The sequence below is a fragment of the Enhydra lutris genome, unplaced genomic scaffold, assembly GCF_002288905.1.
Source record: "Enhydra lutris kenyoni isolate GAN:26980312 unplaced genomic scaffold, ASM228890v2 scaffoldscaffold55, whole genome shotgun sequence".
Lineage (NCBI taxonomy): Eukaryota > Metazoa > Chordata > Mammalia > Carnivora > Mustelidae > Enhydra > Enhydra lutris.
In genome coordinates this window covers 8,499,173-8,522,882 of record NW_019154139.1, presented here as the reverse complement: position 1 = coordinate 8,522,882, position 23,710 = coordinate 8,499,173, and the positions used below count along the sequence as shown (strand labels likewise).

The window sequence follows — 23,710 nt, the reverse complement described above, 5'->3', positions numbered from 1 at the left end:
GCCTGTATGAAAAAAGTCTCTTTTCCCTACAGTCTAATCTTTGCCTCAGCCATGCCTGCTTAGGAAAAGCTGTGCCTGCGTAATTCAAGGTCAGGCAGCAGCCTTCTGTACTTTGAAGCCAACCAAGCCTGCTAATGCCCTGTTCCCTTTGCTGAGGCCAGCACGGCTGGCATTTGCTAGCTGGGCCAGAGTGGCCGATGTATGCTGAGGCCACTTGCACAGCTGACATGTTGATGAGCCTCAGTACTGCCACCACCAGACTGTGGCTTCTTTCCTTGCTGTGGCCAGCAAAGCCCCCAAGCCTTTGCCAAGGCTTGTGGGCCTGGCATATTCAGTCTTGTCTCTATAGAAATAGCTACTTACCTGAAGACAGAGTTACCATAACTACAGTCATCACTAATGTCAAAATACAATGTGGTCTGTGGTTTATAAACTTCTAATTCGGCCTCAATAGTGTAAAACTGGTGTATGACAGCAAAAACTCCAGTGGCTCTCCTTGTGCTATCTGTCAAATAAGTAAGTAAAAAATCTTAAAAAAAAAAAAAAGAAAGAAATTCCACATGCATTCACTCCCCAAATTTCCCTTCATGTGTATTTATCAAAACTTCGGTCTCATGTACCAGATATTAGGATCTTTGAGAGACCCAGTAAATAGCAGTCCTTTTCCCTTGGCTGAGTTCTATACCAAGTGAGAAATAAGATAAAAGAGGAGGGCATTTGAAAGACCAAAATATCATCTCTGTTACTAATAAAGCTATATTGGAGAATGTGGCTTACATCTGTAGGCAAGTGAACTTCCTAGCACTGAACTCAATATTCAACAGGCTTACCTCGTCCCAGATAATTGTGAGGGGCCTGCATTTCGAGCAGAGGAAAGTGCGTGCTCCCTGGGGACAGCTGGATTCCAAAAGGAAGAGACAAGGGCTGAGCTCTCGTGCCCTGTTTCTCCTTCTGATCTCACCATTCAGAAAGGATCCTCCGCGGTGGAACTTGTGCGCGTGGACAGGAGCCAGGAGGGAAGCCTCGGGAGGGGGGAAGGAGGGTTCTTTCCCAGCACATTCAAATGGAACGGGCACAGAAATCATTGGGGGATCTTTCTTTGTCCACTGTCCATATAATTCATCATTTAAGAAATATGGTCTCTACATCTGTAAAGCGGAATGAAACTTAAGGACGTCAGTGAAGCAGTTTGCATGTAACATCCTTCTAGGTAACTTACAGACTTTTTCCGGTGCTGTCAATTTAATGTTCATAGAAAGAGCAAGTTTATTTTTGCACAACTCTCATAAACAGATGAGGGGCAAAACCAGCAAGAGAAAGCCTGTTTCCCTTGCTGTGAGCATCTGTTTCACACAGGGAACGGGCAGTGTTAATTCATCTGGAGCGAGTGTACGATTAACAGAGCTCCCACTGTACCAGTTTGACATTTCATGGCACATAAATACGCACTGGTTCCCAAGAAGCCTCGTTAGGTGAGCACGGTAGATACTCGGTTCTCCTTTCCCGCCCAACAGATGAGGAGACATTCACACACTAGACCTCTAGGCTGCTGCATTTATAAAGAAATTCTCTGCACACGCACATCCTATCTTTTATATTTTGTAGGTATGAACCTTTTAAGTATTAGAAGGGTTTTTAAACATTGGTTACCTGTAATGTAATGGAGATTTGTTTTGTGTCAGTTTGAGTAATTATTCCTCTGGAATTCCATATTGAATGAAATTTTGAATGTTACATACACTTTTCTTAGTTTCCTTTTGGTACATTTTAATTCATAAAATTTTAACTAACTTGACTCATTTTGTTCTTAGAGGAAACATTACTACTTTTTATTGTTTTGCCCTAGGACAGCCTGTTCTCATGTAAAAATAAATTAACTGATATTTAGCTTATTAAGCAAATCCTCTTTAAAAAGTAGAATCTACCAGGGGCGCCTGGGTGGCTCAGTGGGTTAAGCCTCTGCCTTCGGCTCGGGTCATGGTCTTGGGGTCCTGGGATCGAGCCCCACATCGGGCTCTCTGCTCAGCAGGGAGCCTGCTTCCTCCTCTCTCTCTGCCTGCCTCTCTGCCTACTTGTGATTTCTGTCTGTCAGATAAATAAAATCTTTAAAAAAAAAAAAAAGTAGAATCTACCATTAGCATGTACTGTAATTTCAGTTATAAAATATCCCACAAATATTGAACATAAATTATAAACCCAGGAAACCCAGCCAGTTCCAGTAGCTTATTGTAATATACAGGCAGTATGACTGGCTACAGCCTAACAACTGGCCCACTGCTTTACAGAGGTGGGCATCCTTTCAGGTCACCGATTGTACTGCAGGAATTACTTAAGATTTTCACTGCACCTCTGCCAAAAATCAAGAAAAAAGAAGAAAGAAATCTAGAACTCTTTAATATCCCAATGTCGTCAACCTTTCCTAACTATCCTCCCCTAAGGTGGGGGGAAATTGCCTTACCTCTCTCCTTCCCTTCTTACCAAAGATGTGTGTACTAAATTCCTTTTTTTCTCTCTTTTCCCCTCTTTTAGGCAGTATTTGTGTGTTTCTGCAGAGTTTTGCACAGAGTCTGTTCCCATGCAAACCAATGAGGGAGAAGTGTCGGAAGAAAGCAGTTCCAAGGTCAGTGAACTACTAAAGATGCAGACACTTTGGGTAGAAATTACAAACAGGCAGTGGATGAGTAGAGTGGGTGTTTTGTTTTAGGTGAATTTAGAAACTAGCTTGATTTAAATTAAAACCTAACCTAAGGTTGAGAAGATTTTTTTTTTCTTTTTGATAGCCATTTTTGTTATGTTCCATGACCAATTTAAAACAAATTTTACTGAACTCCTAGAGAACTGTATGCTTCATTTGTGCAATGGTAGCCCTTTATCTTTTAATATTTTATTGTGCAAGGTCTATATTCTTATTTTAAGAAATTAAAATGAGTCAGAAGTGTGTAAGGTAAATAGTAAAAAGCCTGTTGCTTATTCCTGCTGCACAGAGACATTATAATAATTTTCAGACATTTTTTATTATAAACTTTTAAATGGTAATTTGTTAGGTTTGGGTTTTCAGGCTCAGGCGTGAATGAATGTTAACCATTGTCAAACCCGGTATGTAAATTGTTATCTGTGTGCTTATGTGTAATCTCTATATCTGGCTCCATGTCCTGACTCTCCCTGGGATCTTTCTCTGCCTGGTCAGATGGGACCCTCAGTGTCACCTCGATGTCTCCTTTCAAAGTTGTCCCTCGTCCTTACTGGGCACTCCAAGGATATCTCACAGTGTGTCCTGCACAGTGCCCAGGCTGCTGCCCTAGACCTTCCTGAGGGGCGTCTTTTTGCTGCTGCCAGTGCTCCTGGTCCTCCCTGTGGGAGGGTTTTCCCCCCTGGTCACTAGAATGCAGTTTTGTATGACCTAATCACTTTCTTGCAGAGCATTCTGCTGTTTTAGTGAAAGCCGCGATTGTAAATACTGAAGGAAGACAAGTTGACAGAATTAGCATTAATGTAAAACTTCAGAAGACCTTGAATCTTTTGGAGACACAGTGACTGTTCCTTACGTTTTTCCCAAGGACCACTTCAGGGCTTATTTAATTTCCCTGCTGTGGACATAAAAGAGAAAATTGAATAGAACTAACAGAGTTACCCATGAATCTGTCTCATTGTTCCACACTTTAGAAGTTAAATATGAAAATTATGTTCTGTAAAAAGTTTCTGATGACATAGCAGGAAATCCAAAGGCGAGAATATGGACTTCATTGGCCTTCATTTCCCTTAGAAAGAGACTCGTGTGATCTAATTTATTTAGTATTTATGTGCTTGTGTCGTCACACTGATCTGAAAACAGATACTGTTTTGTCTGTTATATGTGGCTTTGACTCCCTGAATGCAGCGATCCATTTTCTTAGCGCCTGGTCTAGCTGTTGCACATGGAACTGTGGGACTTACTGACACATCCCGGACTATAGCTGTTTATTTATGCTGTCTTTTTTATTCTTTTAAATTGTGGTATTATAAAAAAAATACACCTTCATAGTCAGTCAGTTACTTAATTCACGAACACTTATGGGGCACCTAGTATATGCTGATGGTCCCAAGTATGGCGTGCAAAGTTACATAAGGCGGGGTCTCTGCATGGTGGGAACTTGTAGTCTAGTCGAGGGAGGTAACCAAACCATAAGGGCAATGATAGTGGTATTAACTGTTTGGTATTAGGAGCTAGGTCAAAGCAAAGAGTTCCTTCTCATTGGAAGCTTCATGACAGAGGAGGTAACACTAAAGTTTTGTTGGAAAGATAAGGAGTTTTTGTTCATTTTTATTGGTTGGTTGGTTGGTGAGTGGGTGAGTGGAGGTGGGAAGGGCATTGTAAGCAGAATGAAGCAAGTGTCGCATATGTAAATGGTCAAGTCTAACAGGAGATGGATTTGAGTGGATTTCAGATATCTTGCTACGTATTAAAGCACACCACAAATTAGTGGTTTAAAACTACTGTCACAATCTCTTGGCCAGAAGAATTCCAAATAATTTATGTAGATACTTCACCCTCAAGAATGGGAACCTAACTCCCCCTTCCTTAAATGTGGCTTCACATAGTGGGGAAACCTGACAGACAGCCTCTCAACCAGATGATCAAGGTCTACATCAATGGGATGAGTCATGTTTACAGTATGTACCCTTGATGTGATGGACTGAAGTGGCACCTTACTTTGGTGGTCTTCTTTCCCAAAGCCCATTTTCCCCCTGTGATCATGAGAAAAACATCAGACAGATCCTGATAGAGGGATGTCCTGCAAAATATCCGACCAAGACTACCCTCAAAACTGTCAAGGGAAAACAAGATATGTTGAGAAACTGTCACAGCCAAAAGGAGCCTGAGGTGACATCATGACTAAATGTAATACAATGTCCTAGATGAGATCCTGGAATAGAATAGGAATGTTAGGTAAGAACTAAGAAAATCTGAGTAAAGTATGGATTTTAGGTAATAATAATGCATCAGTATTGGTTCATTAATTGTGACAAAGGTACTGAGATAAGATATTAATAATAGAGGAATATATATATATATGTATATATAATCACGACCACAGCTTTTGATTATCTCTCATGATCTGTGATTCCCTGAGATCTATAGGGCAGTTCTGCTCCAAAGTGGTATTGGCAGGGGCTGCAGTCATCTGGAGCCCCAACTGGCCAGAAACATACAAAATGGCTCCTTCACGGGCTGGCAGCTGGCAGTTCAGCTTGAGGCTGTCGACCCGAGCCTCAAGGATCTCCTCCATGTGACCTCTGTACATGGCTTGGGTTTCTCACAGCATGGCGACAGGGATCCAAGAAGGAGTACTGCAAGCATGCAGAAGCTGCAGCCTTAGAAGTCAAACTGCTTTCCTTTCCCCACCTTCTGGTGAATTAAAGCCAGTCCCAGGGCTACCCCAGATTCAAGAGGAGGAGAAACAGATTCCACCTCTCAGCAGGAAGACAAGGAGAAAATTTGAGGTCATCTTTAATAGTGATTAGAGTGTTGGTGCTAGCTGAAGAGGAGGGAATGATGGAGACCATTATCTAAGATTATCTTGGGCTAAGGAGCGTTAAGAACAGGCAAGAGAGGTGCTTGGGTGGCTCAGTGGGTTAAAGCCTCCGCCTTCTGCTCAGGTCATGATCCCAGGGTCCTGGGATCCAACCCCGCATTGGGCTCTCTGCTCAATGGGGAGTCTGCTTCCCTTTCTCTCTGCCCGCCTCTCTACCTACTTGTGATCTCTGTCTGTCAAATAAATAAATAAAATCTTTAAAAAAAAAAAAAAAGGCAAGAGATTTCTAAAGCATGGAGGTGAGATGTGCTAAATTTTATTTTATGATTTGTTCTCCAAACAACCAGTGTTAATGTAGAGGATACACTAGCATATCTGCATCTTGACGCTCATTCTCTAAAGCAAGAGAATCTAATTGGCCCAGCCTAGTCTGTGGCCTGATTTCTGTTAGTTCTTGAGTTCTCGGAGTCAGGTGGCAGGGACCACAGACAGGGAAGTAGATCTCATGAAAGCAGGAGGCAACAGCCAGCCCTCCTGGGACAGTCTCCAGTCAATGCTGATAGAATCTTCCACTTTATTTCTTACCAAGGATGGATCAGAATTTTAAATTTCAACTCCACAGCTGTTTCTCACTTTACATTGAGTATAATTTAGGTTGATATTCTAAACGAGTTGGTGTTAGCTTACTAGTTGTAGGGATTATGCAGCTATAGGCTTGGAATGTTTATTTTTTAAGTGAAATCTGGCAAGCATAGTAAAAATTATCATAAAACTGAGCAGTTGAGTGTTTGTTATCTCATTCTCTGTACTTCTTTGTATAGTTGACCATTTTATAGTAAGACAATAAAAAGAAATAAGCTCTAGAGTTTAAGAATTATAGCTATGAAGTTAAGTGCCCATGTGTCTTTATTAATTACCATAAATGAAAAACACTTAATCAGGAGGCAAACATTTTAGCTATAGTGTTCTTTTAATTGTTATCAGAGGTAATAAGTGAATAAACGTAGTCTTTGTCTACAAAAAATAAAGTGATCTGTTGATTGGCTTTACATCAGAGAGTTAAATGAAATTATTTAGACTAAGTCTTTTGCTTTCTTTTTTTTTTCCTTTAGGAAGAAAGAGAGTGAGTGTGGTGGGGCAGTGAAGGGGAGGGAAAAAGGGGGAGAGAGAGAGAAAGAATCTTAAGTAGGCTCCAAACTCATCGTGGAGCCTGATGTGGGGCTCGATCTCACCACCCTGAGATCATGACCTGAGCTGAAATCAAGAGTCAGATGATTAACCGACTGAGCTACCCAGGCATCCCAAGTCTTTTGCTTGTTTAAGTTTAGGATATCTCTATATGAGACTGAATCTGATTTAGCAAATTATAACAAGATTTTATGGCTTTTGGTATTTTAAGAGCTGACTGGGAAAGAAACTATGCAGGATAGGTATTTTTCTGATTTGTTTCCATAGCTGGCAAACAAATTGGATTGGATTCCAGGTCTGACTCCAAAGTCCATGCTAAGTTCAGTCCTCCATCCCAAAGAAGTTCTCTGCAGAGTAATCAATTCTGTTTACTTATGTCAGAGAAACTTCTTAGAAAGGTGTAGGAGAATGCATACAAGGAGAGTGGGTGCTTTGTGCATATAAATAATGCTTCTGCGAACATTCCTTACATGGTTCTGTGCAGACACATGCCTTCATTTCTCTTGGGTGAATAACCGGGTGAATAACCGGGAGTGGAAATGCCAGGTCATATGGTAACTTTGTGTTTTAGTTTTTGAAGAACTGCCAGACTGTTTTCCAAATGGCTGTACCATTTTATATTCCCACTAGAAGTATATGAGGGTTCTAATTTGTCCATATCCACACCAATTTGTAATTTTATTTATTTTTTTAATTCTAGTGGATATGAAATGCTATCTCATTGTGGCTTTGATTTGTGCCTAGCATGTTTTTTTATTTTTTTATTTTTTATTTATTTATTTATTATTATTTTTTTTATTTATTTGTTAGAGAGAGAGAGAGAGCATGAGCACAGGCAGACAGAGTGGTAGGCAGAGGCAGAGGGAGAAGCAGGCTCCCCGCTGAGCAAGGAGCCCGATGTGGGACTCGATCCCAGGACGCTGGGATGGTGACCTGAGCCGAAGGCAGCCGCTTAACCAACTGAGCCACCCAGGTGTCCCTAGCATGTTTTTTTAAATGTAAGTGAAAAAAAGTATAATAAAGTAATACTAAGATGGAGGTGACCAGGCCCACCCTGGACTTACTGAAACAGACCCTCAGGGGTTGGGAACCTGGGATCTCTGTATTTTCCAAGTGCCCCAGGTGACCCCTAAGCCAATAGTGCACAGATCACAGCTAAACGAGGGAGCACTCAGAGATGGCAGAACCAGTAAATTCTTTAAAGTTGTCTCTGAAAGGTAAGACATACACAAACTTCAGAGTAGGGTTGCATCTGGGGAGGGAGGAAAAAGATTGAGTTTGAAAAGGGCTGGCTACACAGAGGGCCTCAACTGTTCACTGCATCTGTATTTTTATTTCTTTAAAAAAGAGGGAGAAATCTGAAGCAAATATGATAAAGCAAGTATGTTAAATCTGAGTGGTGGTTACATGGGTGTGTTTGCTATTTTATTCTATTTTTTTCCACATCTTAAAATTTTCCCTAATTTATAAAAAGAGAAAATTCTGTTTTCTCTCTGGCCCCAACCTTCACATTTGTATACCATCTAGCAAAAAAGAGAGAACTTGTCACTTACCTTGAAAGGCTTTATGAAGGTTGCACATTCAACTGTGCTTTTATATTTCTTTGACCAGAATTTAATGATATGACCACAATAAACTTCAAATGATGTTGGAATATGCGTTAGCTAAAATTGATAGGTTCTGTTGCTAAGGGGGAAGTGCTTCTATGTCAGAAAAGTCAGCCACATTATCCAGTATGCTGCTGTTATACTGGTCTTGCCCATCCTGTAGTTGTACAATTTTTCTTTTAAACCTAGAATTTTAAAAAGGGTTTTTCAAAAGACTAATGTAATTCAATGAGGGAAAGGAAGATCTTTCAGTAAACGGTACCTGAGCAACCAGATAACCATATGGAAATACTTGAGCCATGATTGTTATGTCACACACCATACAGAAAATCTAATTTGAGATGGATCAAGAACCTAAATGTGAGGGCTAAAACTGTAAAGCTTTTGGAAAACAATGTAAGATATGTCTCAGTGGGGGTGGGGGGCCAGGAAAAAAAGAGAGCTGTCTCTGTGACCTTAGGTAGATTGCAAAAACCACGATCCATAAAAAAGAACAGTTCAGTTGAATTTCATTTAAAAAATTTAAACATCTGCTAATATGCTGACAGCATTAAGAATGTGGAAAAGCTACTTGCAATACATTTATCTAATAAAGGTCTTATATCTAGAATATATATATAGAATTCCTAAAAATCAGTAAGAATGATCAAACAACTGAAAAATATATATAAAAGACATAGTTATTTCACAAAATAAGGTACACAAATGGCTGCAAAATAGGTTTTCAACATTATTTATGAGGGAAATGCAAATTAAAACTAACGTGATAGGGGCGCTTGGGTGGCTCAGTGGGTTAAAGCCTCTGCCTTCAGCTCAGGTCATGATCCCAGGGTCGTGGGATCGAGCCCCACATCAGGCTCTCCGCTCGGCAGGAAGCCTGCTTCCTCCTCTCTCTCTGCCTGCCTCTCTGCCTACTTGTGATCTCTGTCTGTCAAATAAATAAATAAAATATTTAAAAAAACAAAAAACTAACGTGATATTGGGGTGGCGCCATTGGTTTAAGCATCCAGCTCTTGGTTTTGTCTCAAGTCATGATCTCAAGGTCATGAGATAATCCCAACATTGGGCTCTGCCCTCAGCTTGGAGTCTTCTTGGGACTCACTATTCCTCTCCCTCTGCTCCTCCCCCACCTGAAATAAATAAATCTTAACCAAAAAAAAACAACAAAAAAACCCAAAACTAATGTGCTATTATTACATACTCACCAAAGTTTGAAAGACTGAACATACCATGTATGGCAAGAACGTGCAGCAACTGGAGCTCTCACACATTGTTAGAGAGAGTATAAAATGATACAACTACTTTAGAAACTGTTTCTCAGGTCTCTAATAAATTTAAACAGGAGCCCTGGGTGGCTTAGTTGGTTGAGTGTCCAACTCTTGATTTTGGCTCAGGTCATGATCTTGGGGTCCTGGGATTGAGCCCCACATTGGGCTCCATGCTCAGTGGGGAGTCTGCTTGAAGATTCTCTCTCTCTACACCCCGCTCCTCCTCCTGCTTGCGCACTTCCTCTCTCTCTCAAATTTAAATAAATAAATGAACCTTTAAAGTTGAATATATGGGGTGCTCGGGTGTCTCAGTCAGTTGAGCATTGGACTCTTGGTTTTGGCTCAGGTCATGATCTCAGGTCATGGAAGGGAGCCCTGCCTCAGGCTCTGTGCTCAGCATGGAGTCTACTTGTCCCTCTTCCCCCATGCTCTCTCTCTCTCTCTCTCAAATAAATGAATAAATAAAATCTTTTAAAAAACAGCTAAACATAGGCCTAACTTATAACCCAGACATTCCACTTCTTCTTTTTTTTTTTTTTTTAATTTATTTGACAGAGAGACGCCACAAGTAGGCAGAGAGGCAGGCAGAGAGAGAGGGGGAAGCAGGCTCCCAACTGAGCAGAGAGCCTGATGCGGGGCTTGATCCCAGGACCCTGAGATCTTGACCTGAGCTGAAGGCAGTGGCTTAACCCACTGAGCCACCCAGGTGCCCCCCAGACATTCCACTTCTTGGTGTATACCCAGTGTACACAACTGTATATGTTCACAAAAATAAATGAGAACATTCATGGTAGCTTTATTTGTAATAGCCCCAAACCAGGTATAACTTAATTGTCCATCAACAGGTGAATGAGTAAGCAAATTATGTTTGTTCAATGAAGTAGTAGTAAGTTTAAAAATTAGACTCTTTTTTTTTTTTTAGGTAGGCTCCATGCACAGTGTGGAGCCCTTTCTGGGGCTTGAACTGACAACCCTGACATGCAGCTCTTTTAGCTGCGTTCTGTTTAAGGAGATGCACTTCAGCTAGCCTAAATGATGTAAAGGAAGCTTTCATGTAATGATATGAGAGAAAAGCTTTCTAAGTCAAAGATGTAATTCAAAGGCTCTAAGATTAGATGAGAGAGAAGAAAAGAAATGGAGAATGTAGTCCAGCATAAGGCAGAGGAGATTTTTCAAAAGGGTGGTTTTTTGGAAGATGGCTACTGTGAGAACTGTTACTTAGAGGACAAAGAGAAATAGGAACAGTAAGTGGAAAGGATATTCCACTTAGTAATAAAAAAATCATTAAGAATTGAAAGCAGGGAAATACCTGGGTAGCTTAGTTGGTTAAACTTCTGTCTTCAGTCAGGTCATGACCCCAGGGCTCTGGGATTGAGTCCCATAGCAGGCTTCTTGCTCAGTGGGGAGCCTCCTTCTCCCTCTGCCTGCCACTTCCCCTGCTTGTGCGTGCTTGCTCTCTCTCTCTCTTTCTCTGACAAATAAATAAAATCTTTAAAAAAAGCAGGATGGGGCGCCTGGGTGGCTCAGTGGGTTAAGCCGCTGCCTTCGGCTCGGGTCATGGTCTCGAGGTCCTGGGATCGAGTCCCGCGTTGGGCTCTCTGCTCGGCGGGGAGCCTGCTTCCCTTCCTCTCTCTCTGCCTGCCTCTCTACCTACTTGTGATCTCTGTCTGTCAAAAAAAAAAATAAAAACTTTAAAAAAAAAAAAAAAAGGATGAACACTGATAATGTATAGAATTGTTAAATCACTATACCGTACACCTAAAACTAATATAACACTGTATGTTAACTATATTGCAATTAAAATTAAAAATTTACTTAAAAAAGAAGAAGATATAATTGAAAACAGGGACTCTATCAGATATTTGCATACCTATGTTCATAGCTACCTTATTCACAGTGGCCAAGAAAAAGAACCAACCCAGTGTCCACTGACAGATTAATGATAAACAAGAAGTGGTATATCAACATGCATGAACTTTGAAGACAGTAATGCTTAGTGAAATAAGTCACTCGTAAAAATTTGACCGGGAGTGGTCAAATTCATAGAAACAGAGAGTACTGGGGTGGTTGCCAGGGGCTGAAGGGAGAGGGGAATGGAAAGTATAGTTCGGGAAGATGGAAACCATTCTGGAGATGTGTGGTAGTGATGGTTGCACGCCAGTGTGAACATACTTAATACCCCCAAACTGTATACTTAAAAATGGTTAAAATACCACAATTTTGTATGAGATTTTATTTTTAAATAATCTCTACACCCACCGTGGGGCTTGAACTTAAAACCCCAAGATCAAGAATCATGTGCTCTACCAACTGAGCCAGTCAGGTGCTCCTAAAATAATTTTTTTGATTTTAATAAATAATAGATAATAAATTTATTTAATAAAACAATTTTTTAAAGCTATTGAGACTTCTGCTACTGGACAAGATGGAGTGTCAGGGACAGAATTCAACTTCCTACTGGAAATAGCCACTTAAAAATAGACAAAAAATAATCTATATATCTGAAATGACAGTTTAAAAAACATTGGACTTTAGGTAATGAAGAGCAGTGATCACTGAGAAATGGAAAACAAATAAGGTGAGTCCTCTGACCACCCCAGCATACTGGCTTGAGAGAGCTTCCAGGCTACAGATCAGGGAAGAAGAGACCAGGCAAAGCCCAGTGGACCCTCTCACTTGAGGCAGCCTTGCTGACGTTCTGGAGAGACTAAGACACCTCGAGGTCTGGCCAGAATACTGGAGAGGGAAGAGTTACACACAGAGAGAACTCTAGAGATCTGTGAGGGTTCATTCTGAGTATCAGCAGAATACTTTGAGACACATGCATATGAGGAGACTATTCATGGCTGGGGCAGGGTAGGGGGACCCATCCAAGAGGCTCAAAAGAAACAATGCCCATAATATTGCCTCTTTCTACACCCTAGAAAACCTCATAACTCATGGACCATTAGGTAGAGCCCTCAGTCGTGGTACTAACAGAGTCCTCACCTCATTGGTAGGGAATGATTAGCCCTGAACTAAACACTACTTTGGTCCAGCCTAGAATATCCTAAAAGCAAGACACAAAAGGAGCAGACTATTTCACAGTGGTCTAACGGTGTCCCAGAACAAAGCTCAAAAATATTTATAGGAATCCAGAATATTCAGTACTCAACGAAGTAAAATTTACAATGTCTGGTATCTAAGCAAAGATTATCAGACATCTAAAAACCAGGAAAATACACACCATAGTGAAAGGAAAAAAAAATCAGTTAATTGAAGTCAACCCACAACTGACACAGATTAAAATTAGCAGACAGGAGCATCAAAATACTTATTATAACTGTATTTTAATATTCAAAAAATCACATAGAGAAATGAAAGATACTTTTTAAGAAGACTCAAATCAGATTTCTTGAGTTGGAAACTGTAAAATCTGAGATAAAAAATGTACTGGATGAGATTAGTGGCAGATTAGACATTGCAAAATAAAACACTAGAGAATTTAAAGTCATACTAATAGAAAATATCCAGCACAAAACACACAGAGAAAAAAAGAGTAAAAAGCAAAATATGGAAAGATGATCAGCGTTCTATAGACAACTTAAGGGAACCTAATATACATGTAATTATAGTCTCTGAAGAAGAGGGAAGGGGGCAGAAAAAAAAAATCTAAGAAATAACGGTCCCAAATTTGATAAAAACTGTAAACCCAGAGATCCAAGAAGTTAAATATTCCTGAAACATGAAGAAAAACCACACTGAAGCATGTCATGATCAAATTACTCAAAACCAGTGATAGAGAAAATCTGAAAACCAGAGGACAAAAGACACTTATGTTAAAAGAGGAACAAAGATAAGGATTTGTCTTTGGAAACAATGCAAAGAAGACAACGACAGTGGTCTATAAAGTGCTGAAAGAAAAACTGTTGATCTTAAATTTTGTAATCAGAGAAATTTCTTTTGGGAACGAAGGCAAAATAAAGTCTCTTTCAGACACACAAAAGCTGAAATAATTCATCGTCAGCATACCCTTCCTTACTGTGGGAAATGTGGAAAGGAGAAGGAAGGGGATTCCAGATGGAAATACGAATCTATGCAAAGAAATGAAGAGCTCAAGAAATGGAAATGACATGGGTAGAGACAGAAGACCTATTACTTAAGTCTCTTTAAAGGAGAACCAATTGTTTGAATAAAAGTCATACAAATCCAATGTAGGTTTATAGGTGTGTATTGTACGCTGACAGCAGCCTAAAGGCCAGGAGGGGGGAGATGGAAGAATACTATCGTAAGGTTCCCATGTTACATGTTAATTAGCTTAATCTCACTTGAAGAGAAGGGGGTACATCCCCACTCCTTCTGTGAGGTCAGCATTACTTTGATATCAAGACCAAAGATATTCCAAGAAAAGAAAATTACAGAATAGGCTCTCTCATGAAGTGGGTGCTACAATTCTAAACAAAGTTTAGAGCATATAATACATGGCTGGGGGCGCCTGCGTGGCTCAGTGGGTTGAGCCTCTGCCTTCGGCTCAGGTCATGATCTCAGGGTCCTGGGATCGAGCCCCGCATCAGACTCTCTGCTCAGCAGGGAGCCTGCTTCCCCCTCTCTCCCTGCCTGCCTCCCTGCCTACTTGTGATCTCTTTCTCTCTGTCAAATAAATAAATAAAATCTAAAAAAAAAAAAAAAAAAAAAATACAAGGCCAGGTGGGATTTTTCCCAGGAATGCAGGGCTGGTTGAGCCTTCAGAAATCAATCACTATGTAATCATGTTCACAAATTAAAAACAGAAAAACATATGATCAACTGAACAGATGCAGAAAAAGCATTTGACAAAGGGCCACATCCATTCCTGATTTAAAAAACTGTTAGCAAATTAGGAATAGAAAGGAACAGTTTGACCTGATAAAGGGCTTTTATGAAAATGCTACAGTTAAACTTAACGGTGAAAGACTGAATGATTTATTTCCTTTTTTTTTTAAGATTTTATTTATCAATTTGACAGAGATCACAAGTAGGCAGAGAGGCAGGCAGAGAGAGGAGGAAGCAGGCTCCCTGCCAAGCAGGGAGCCCGACATGGGGCTTAATCCCAGCACCCTGGGATCATGACCTGAGCTGAAGGCAGAGGCTTTAACCCACTGAGCCACCCAGGCACCCCTGAATGATTTATTTCTAAGATGAAGAACAGCATGTCTGCTGTCCCCCCTTCTATTCAGCATTGTATATACACTGGAAACCACAAAACATTGCTGAGAGAAAATAAACTCAACCTGAATAAATGGGGAGATGTACCTGTTTATAGGTCAGAAGATTCAATATTGTTTAGATGTTGCTTCTCCCCAAGTTGATCTATAGAGTCAGTTCAATCCCTATCAAAATCTTAGCAGTGAGGCGCCTGGGTGGCTCAGTGGGTTAAAGCCTCTGCCTTCAGCTCAGATCATGATCCCAGGGTGCTGGGATCGAGCCCCACATCCAGTTCTCTGCTCAGTAGGGAGCCTGCTTCCTCCTCTCTCTCTCTCTCTCTGCCTGCATCTCTACCTACTTGTGATCTCTCTCTGTCAAATAAATAAATAAAATCTTAAAAAAAATATCTTAGCAGCCTTTTTTTGTATAAGTAAAAAGGCTGACTTATAAATCCATATGGAAATGCACAGGACCTGGAACAGCTGTATTAGTTTTCTAGGGCTGCTCTAACAAAGTACCACAAACCGAATGGCTTCAACAACAGAAGCACATTGTCTCACAGTTCGGGAGACCAGAAGTCCAAGATCATGGTGTTGACACCTTGTTCCATGTGAAGGGACTAGGGAAGGGTCTTTTCCAGGCCTCCCTCCTAGCTTCTGGTTTCCAGCTTCTTGACTTAATGCAGCGTAAGCCAGTCTTCCTGTGGCTTTCTTCCTGCACGCATGTCTGTCTTTGTGTCCCAATTTCCCCTTATTTATAAAACACCAGTCAGATTGGATTGGAGCCTGCTCTGATAACTTTATGATTACCTCTGTAAAGACCCCATCTTTAAATAAAGTCACATTCTGAAATATTGGAAGTTAGGACTCCAACATCTTTTGGGGTTGGTGGGAGGACACTGTTCAACTTATAATGATAATCAAAACAGCTTTTGAGGGGCGCCTGGGTGGCTCAGTGGTTTAAAGCCTCTGCCTTCGGCTCGGGTCATGATCCCAGGGTCCTGGGATCGAGCCCCGCATTGGGCTCTCTGCTCAGCGGGGAGCCTGCTTCATCCTCTCTCTCTGCCTGCCTCTCTGCCTCCTTGTGATTCCTGTCTGTCAAGTGAATAAATAAATCTTTAAAAAAAAACAAAAAACAGCTTTTGAGGGGTGCCTGGGTGGCTCAGTGGGTTAAAGCCTCTGCCTTCGGCTCAGGTCATGATCCCAAGTCCTGGGATCGAGCCCCGCATCGGGCTCTGCTCCGCGGGGAGCCTGCTTCCTCCCCTCTCTTTCTCTGCCTGCCTCTCTGCCTACTTGTGATCTCTCTCTCTCTGTCAAATAAATAAAATCTTTAAAAAAAATTTTTTTTTAATTTAAAAAAAAACAGCTTTTGAGTAGAACAGAGTTGGAGAGCTCATACTACCTGATTATAGAACTTTTTATAAAGCTGCAATAATCATGCATTGTGAATTGTGTAAAACTGATGAATCATAGACCTGTATCCCTGAAACAAATAATATATTATATGTTAATTTAGAAAAGAAATAAATGGAGGGGGGGGAAAGCTGCAATAATCAAGACCCTGTGGTATTGAGAAAAAGACAGACAAATTAGATCAGTGAAACAGAAGAGAGGTTCTGGCATAGACCCACACATACATGAACAAATGATCTTTGAAAAAGGCAATTTTGTGGAGGCAGTTCAGGGGAGAAATTTCAACAAATGGTGTTAGAGCAATCGGATATCCATATGCAAAAAAGATGAACATAGATCTAGACCTCATAGCACATATAAAAATTAACCGAAAATGGATCTTAGATCTAAATGTAAAGGTTTGAACTATAATGCTTCCAGTAGAAAATGTAAGAGACAAATCTGTGATTAGGCAAAGATTTCTTAGATACCACAGCAAAAGCACAACCATTAAATTTTAAAAATTGATAAGTTGTCTGGGGCTCCTGACTGGCTCAGTCATAAATTATGTGACTCTTGTAGGTTTGAGCCCCATGTTGGGTATACAGATAACTTAAAAGTAAAATATTTGGGGGGCTCCTGGGTTGCATAGTTGGTTAAGCATCTAAATCTTCATCAACTCAGTTCATGCTTTCAGGATCATGGCATCCAGCCCTCTGTCGGGCTCTGCACTCACCATGGAGTCTGCTGAAGTTTCTCTCTCTCCCTCTGCCCCTCCCTGCTCTCTCTCTCTCTCTCTCTCTAAAATAAGTAAATAGGGGCACCTTGGTGGCTCAGTTGGATAAGTGTCTGCCTTTGGCTCAGGTGATGATCCCGGGGTCCTGGGATTGAATCCCACATCAGGCTCCCTGCTCAGCGGGAAGCCTGCTTCCCCCTCTCCCACTCCCCTGCTTGTGTTCCCTCTCTCGCTGTCTCTCTCTCTGTTAAATAAATAAAGTGTTTTTAAAAAAATAAAATAAGTAAATAAATCTTAAAAAATAAAATCTTTTTAAAATAAATAAAAATTGACAAATTATTCTACATCAAAATTAAGAACTTCTGCCCTTTGAAAGATGCTGCTAATGAGAATGAAAAAATAAGCCACAGATTGGGAGAAAATCCATGAAAAGCATCTACCTGAATAAAGACTTGTATCTAGAATCTATTAAAAACTCTCAAAGCTCTATAATAGGAAAAAAAAAATTTAAAAAATGAGCAAGGAATTGGAAGACATTTATCCAAAGAAAATAGATAAATGCCCAAGAAGCCCATGAAGAAGTGCTCAACATCATTACCCACTAGGGAACTATAAACCAAAACCAAAGTGACATACTACTTCAACCCTGCTAAGATGGCTACTATCAAAGGGACTGATAATAACAAGTGTGGGTGAGGATGTGGAAAAATTAGAACCCTTGGACACTGCTAGTAGAAATGGAAAATGGTGCAGCTGGTTTGAGAAACAGTTTGGTAGTCCTTCAAAAAGTTGAACATAAAGTTATATGACCCGGCAATTCCACTCCTGGGTATTCACCCGAGGGAAATGAAAGCATGTGTCCACACAGAAATTTGTACACAGATGTTTATAACAGCATTATTCGTAATAGCAAAAAAGTGGAAATAATCCAAATGTCCATCAGCTGATACTATAGATAAACAAAATAGTTTATCCATATAACAGGATAGTAAAATAAAACAGAATGAAGTACTGATACATGCTACAACAAAGATGAAACTTGAAAACCTTATGCTGGAGGAGCAAGATGTTGGAGGACTAGGAGATCTAAATTTTGTCTGGTCCCAGGAATGCAGCTAGATAGTTTTCAACCATTCTGAACACCTCCAAACTCAACAGGAGATCGAAGAAAAGAATAGCAGCAATTCTATGAACAGAAAAGCGACCACTTTCTGGAAAGTAGGATGTGCGGAGAAGTGAATCCACGGCGAAGGTAGACCATGGCGGCGAGGGTGGGGTGGGTGGCGGTGGACGCCATCAGCCAGCTCCTGGCACGTTACAGAGCAGCAAAGCACAAGATCGAAACTTTTAGAAGTCTGCTTCGCAGAGGGTTGTTCCTCTGGTGGCTAAGCAGGGGGTGGAATTCTCGCTGGGACAGTGTGGTCTCAGGACCCTCGGGGTCACAGAAAGACCGGAGCTGTGGCAGAGCCCCCAAGTATCAGAGCGGGGAAGCAGGGATACCTCCCAAGTATCAGAGCCAAGGAGGGGGCTCAGTTGGTTTGCATAAACCATGATCTGAAGCCCAGTCAGTCCACTACAAGTCAGACCCAACAAGCGGCAGATCAGGGAGATTCCCCTGCCTCCTCCAGGGAGGAGTGGCACGGAAGCACACCGCAGGAATCTGCTGGGTTTGGAGACTCCAAATGGGGCTATGTGCCAGAGATAGAAATGCTTGGTCACAGGCTGGGTGAGCACAGAGTTCTGCCAGAGACCAGGGAGAAGGAGTGATTGGCTGCTTTTCTCTGAGGGCTCACTGAAGAGGGGGGCCCCAAGCTCTTGATTCTTCTGGGGCCGGAGATTGGGAGGCCTCCATCTTCATTCTTGTCCTCCAGAGTTGTACAGAAAGTGATCAGGGAATGAAAGCTACCAAGAGCAAACCCGAGCAGATGACAGCCTGGCCCCGCAAGGGCGGTTCAGTTCTGCCTCCGGCAAAGACATTTGAGAATCATTGTGATAGGCCCCTCACCCAGAAGATCAGCAAGAACATCCAGCCAAGGCCAAGTTTACCAATGAATGAGAACTGCAGAACTCCAGGACTAGAGGAATGCAGCACATAAAATCCATGGCTTTTCTCCAATGATTCTTTAGGCTTTCAAAGTTAATTGTTTGAATTCTATTTTTTCTTTTCCTATTTCTTAAAAATTTTTCTTCTTTCCTTTTTCAACCAACATCTTATCAATCCCTTTTCAAAATCTTTTTAAATTTTCATTTTTACATTTTTACAGTCATATTCTATCCCTTCATTGTATTTAATTTTTTGTATATATATATTTTTCTTTCTTTCAAATTTTGGGATGCAGTTTCTTCTAGCAGACCAAAATGTACCCTAAATCTACTGTATGGCTTTGTTCTAGTCTCCTGCCTGATCACATGCTCTCCTTTTTTTTTTTTTTTTTTGTTAATTTTCTTTCTTTTTGCAACCAACTTCTTATCAATTCTTTTTTAAAAATATTTTTAAATTTTCATCTTTACATTCATATTCCATTCCTTTATCATATTTACCCTTATTTTTGTGTATATATAAGTTTTTCTTTCTTTAAAATTTTGGGACATAGTTTCTTCTAACAAACTAAAATACACCCAAAATCTAATGTGTGGCTCTGTTCTATTCATCAGCCTGATCATATTCTTTTTTTTTTTTTTTTCCTTTCTTTTCCCCTCAGTTTTGGTCTCTTCTTATTTGTTTAGTGTATATTTTTCTGGGGTCATTGTTACCCTTTTAGCATTTTTTTCTCTCATTCATCTGTTCTTCTCTGGACAAAATGACAAAACAGAAAAACTCACCTCAAAATAAAGAACAAGAGGCAGTACCAACTGCCAGAGACCTAATCAATACAGACATTCGTAAGATGTCAGAACTAGAGTTCAGAATGACAATTATAAAGTTACTAGCTGAGCTTGGAAAAAAAGTATGGAAGATACTAGAGAATCCCTTACTGGAGAAATAAAAGAATTTAAATCTAACCAAGTCAAAATCAAAAAGGCTATTAATGAGGTGCAATAAAAAATGGAGGCTCTACCCAAGGGCCCCTATTTCTGTAAATTATTTGACAAATAAGTTAAATACACATTTTCTAGAGGAAAAAAAAATGGAGGCTCTGGCGGCTAGGATAAAGGAGGCAGAAGAGAGAATTAGTGATATAGAAGACCAAATGATGGAGAATAAAGAAGCTGAGAAAAAGAGAGGTAAATAACTATTGGATCACAAGGGGAGAATTCAAGAGATAAGTGATAATATAAGATGAAACAATATTAGAATAATATTTGAGAATAGTTGGGATCCCAGAGGAAGAAAAAGAGAAGGAAGAAGGTATATTGGAGCAAATTATATTGGAGAACTTCACTAATTGGGGGAAGGAAACCTCAAAATCCAGGAGGCACAGAGAAACCCTCTTAAAATCAATAAAAATAGATCAACACCCCATCATCTAAAAGTAAAACTTAAACAAGTCTCAGAGACAAAGAGAAAATCCTGAAAGCAGCTCAGGACAAGAGGTCTGTAACCTCAACAGTAAAACATTAGATTGGCAGCAGACCTATCCACAGAGACCTGGCAGGCCAGAAAGGACTGGCATGGTATATTCAGAGCACTAAACGAGAAAAATATGCACCTGAGAATATTATATCCAGCTAGGCTGTCACTGAAAATAGAAAGAGATAAAAAAGCTTCCAGGACAAACAAAAACTAAAAGAATTTGCAAACAGTTCTACAGGAAATATTGAAAGGGATCCCCTAACCAAAGAGAGAGACTAAAAGTGACATAGACCAGAAAGGAACAGAGACAATATGCAGTTTCAGTCACAGGGAATTTAGATGAATTTAGATTCATATCTTTTAGTAGTTACCCTGAAAGTAAATGGGCTAAATGCCCCAAACAAAAGACACAGGGTAGCAGATTAGGTAAAAAAAGGAAAAAAAAAAAAAAAAGCCCATCAATATGCTATCTGCAAGAGACTCATTTTAGACCCAAAGACATCTCCAGATTTAAAGCAAGGGGGTGGAAAACCATTTACCATGCTAATGGACAGCAAAAGAAAGCTGGGTGGCATTCCTTATATCAGTGTGATACAATACATTAATAAAAGAATATATGATAGTCCCAATAGATGTGGAAAAAGCATTTGATGAAGTACAGCATCCTTTCTTTATCAAAACTCTTCACAGTGTAGGGACGGAGGGTACATACCTCATAATCATCAAAGCCATCTATGATAAACCCACAGCAAATATCATTCTCAATGGGAAAAAAAGACTGAAAGCTTTTCCCCTAAGGTCAGGAACATGGCAGGGATGTCCACTATCACCACTGCTATTCAACATAGTACTGGAAGTCCTAGCCTCAGCAATCAGACAACAAAAAGAAATAAAAGGCATCCGAATCAGCAAAGAAGAAGTCAAACTCTCTTTGCAGATAATGTGATTGGAAGAACAAATACTGTGAAAATGTCTATGCTGCTTAGAGCAATCTACACATTTAATGCAATCCCTATCAAATACAATCAACTTTTTTCACAGAAATGGAACAAATAATCCTAAAATTTGTATGGAACCAGAAAACATCCCAAATAGCCAGAGGAATGTTGAAAAAGAAAACCAAAGCTCATGGCATCACAATGTGGGACTTCAAGATCTGTTACAAAGCTGTAATCATCAAGACAGTATGATAGTGGGACAAAAACAGACACATAGATCAATGAAACAGAATAGAGAGACCAGAAAAGGACACTCAACTCTATGGTCAACTAATCTTCGACGAAGCAGGAAGGAATGTCCAATGGAAAAAAGACAGCCCCTTCAACAAATGGTGTTGGGAAAATTGGACAGCCACATGCAGGCGAGTGAAACTGGACCATTTCCTTACACCACACATAAAATAGATTCAAAATGGATGAAAGACCTAAATGTGAGAAAGGAATCCATCCAAATCCTTGAGGAGAACACAGGCAGCAACCTCTTCAACCTCAGTCGCAGCAACTTCTTCCTAGAAACATCGCCAAAGACAAGGGCAGAAATGAATTATTGGGACTTCATCAAGATAAAAAGCTTTTGCACCACAAAAGAAGCAGTCAACAAAACCAAAAGACAACAGAATGGGAGAAGATATTTGCAAATGACATATCAGATAAAGGGCTAGTATCCAAAATCTATAAAGAACTTATCAGACTCAACACCCAAAGAACAAATAATCCAATCAAGAAATTGGCAGAAGACATAAACAGACATTAGTGCAAGGAAGGCATCCAAATAGCCAACAGACCCATGAAAAATTGGTCAACATCACTCGGCATCAAGAAAATACAAATCAAAACTACAATGAGATATCACCTCACACCAGTGAGAATGGCTAAAATTAACAATTCAGGGAATGACAGATGTTGGCAAGGATGCGGAGAAAGGGGAACCCTCCTGCACTGTTGGTGGGAATGCAGGCTGGTGCAGCCACTCTGGAAAACAGTATGGAGGTTCCGCAAAAGTTGAAAATAGAGGTACCCTACAACCCAGCAATTGCACTACTGGGTATTTACCCCAGAGATACAAATGTAGTGATCCAGAAGGGCACATTCACCCCAATGTTTATATCAGCAATGGTATAGCTGGTACAAGTAGTAACCAAACTATGGTAAAAGCCTAGATGTCCATCAGCAGATGAATGGATAAAGAAGAGGTGATATATATATATACAATGGAAATACTATGAAGCCATCAAAAAGAAGAAAAGAAAAAATGAAACTTCCCATTTGCAATGACGTGGATGGAGTTAGAGGGTATTATGCTAAGTGAATTAAGTCAATCAGAGAAAGACAATTATCATATGATCTCACTCATAATGAGGAGTTTGAGAAACAAGACAGAGGATCATAGGAGAAGAGAGGGAAAAATGAAACAAGATGAAACCAGAGAGGGAGACAAACCCTAAAAGACTTAATCTGAGGAAACAAACTGAGGGTTGCTGGAGTGGAGAGGGGTGGGAGTGATGGGGTGGCTGGGTGATGGACACTGGGGAGGGTACGTGTTGTGGTGAGTGCTGTGAATTGTGTAAGCTGATGAGTCACAGACCTGTACCCCTGAAACAAATAATACATGTTAATTTAAAAAAAAAGAAAAACATTATGCTCAGGGAAAGCAGACAAACACAAACAGCACATACTGTATGACTTCATTTATACATGAAATGTTCAGAACAGGCAAATCTGTAGAGACAGAAGTAGATTAGCCATTATCTGGTGCTGGATTAGCCATTATCTGGTGCTGGAAAGGTGGATGAAGGGAGGGAAAATGGGGAGTGACTGCCAATAAGGACAAATTTCCATTTTGAGATGATAGAAATGTTCTAAAATTGGATTGTGGTGATAATTGCACAATTCTATGAATATATTAAAAGCCATTGAATTGTATACTTTAAACAGGTGAACTTTATGGTATGTAAATTATATCTCAGTAAAGATACTTAGGGGTCCCTGGCTGGCTCAGTTGATAGAGCATGCAACTCTTGATCTTGGGGTTGTGAATTGAAGCCCCACATTTGGCATAGAGCTTATTGTTTAAGAAGAGAGAGAGAAATAAAGCTGCTTAAAAGAATGCTCAAAAATTTGAATGGCACTTTACCAGAGAATGGATGGCAAAGAAGCTTGTGAAAAGATGTTCAGTGTCAATGTTATTAAAGCCACAATTAGAATAGGTGAAGTTAAAAAGACTTACCATACCAAGTGAGGTATGAGGAACTGGAACTCTCGAACACTGCTGGTGGGGAGATAAAAATGCTGCAGCCACTTTGGAAAATAGAGAGTGTTAAAAAGTTAAACA

The 23,710-nt window shown here is 40.3% G+C and overlaps 1 protein-coding gene across 2 annotated transcripts in view; it reads left to right on the top strand.

Moving 5' to 3' along the window:
* Positions 1–23,710, top strand: part of LOC111157487 (trinucleotide repeat containing 6B) — a 185,601-nt gene that overhangs the window by 4,852 nt on the left and 157,039 nt on the right. For both annotated transcript variants that reach the window (XM_022518917.1, XM_022518918.1), the window contains exon 2: positions 2,530–2,620. In XM_022518917.1, the coding sequence (XP_022374625.1) occupies positions 2,576–2,620 (45 nt within the window). In that variant the 5' untranslated portion in view covers positions 2,530–2,575. The remainder of the gene's footprint in view (positions 1–2,529; positions 2,621–23,710) is intronic.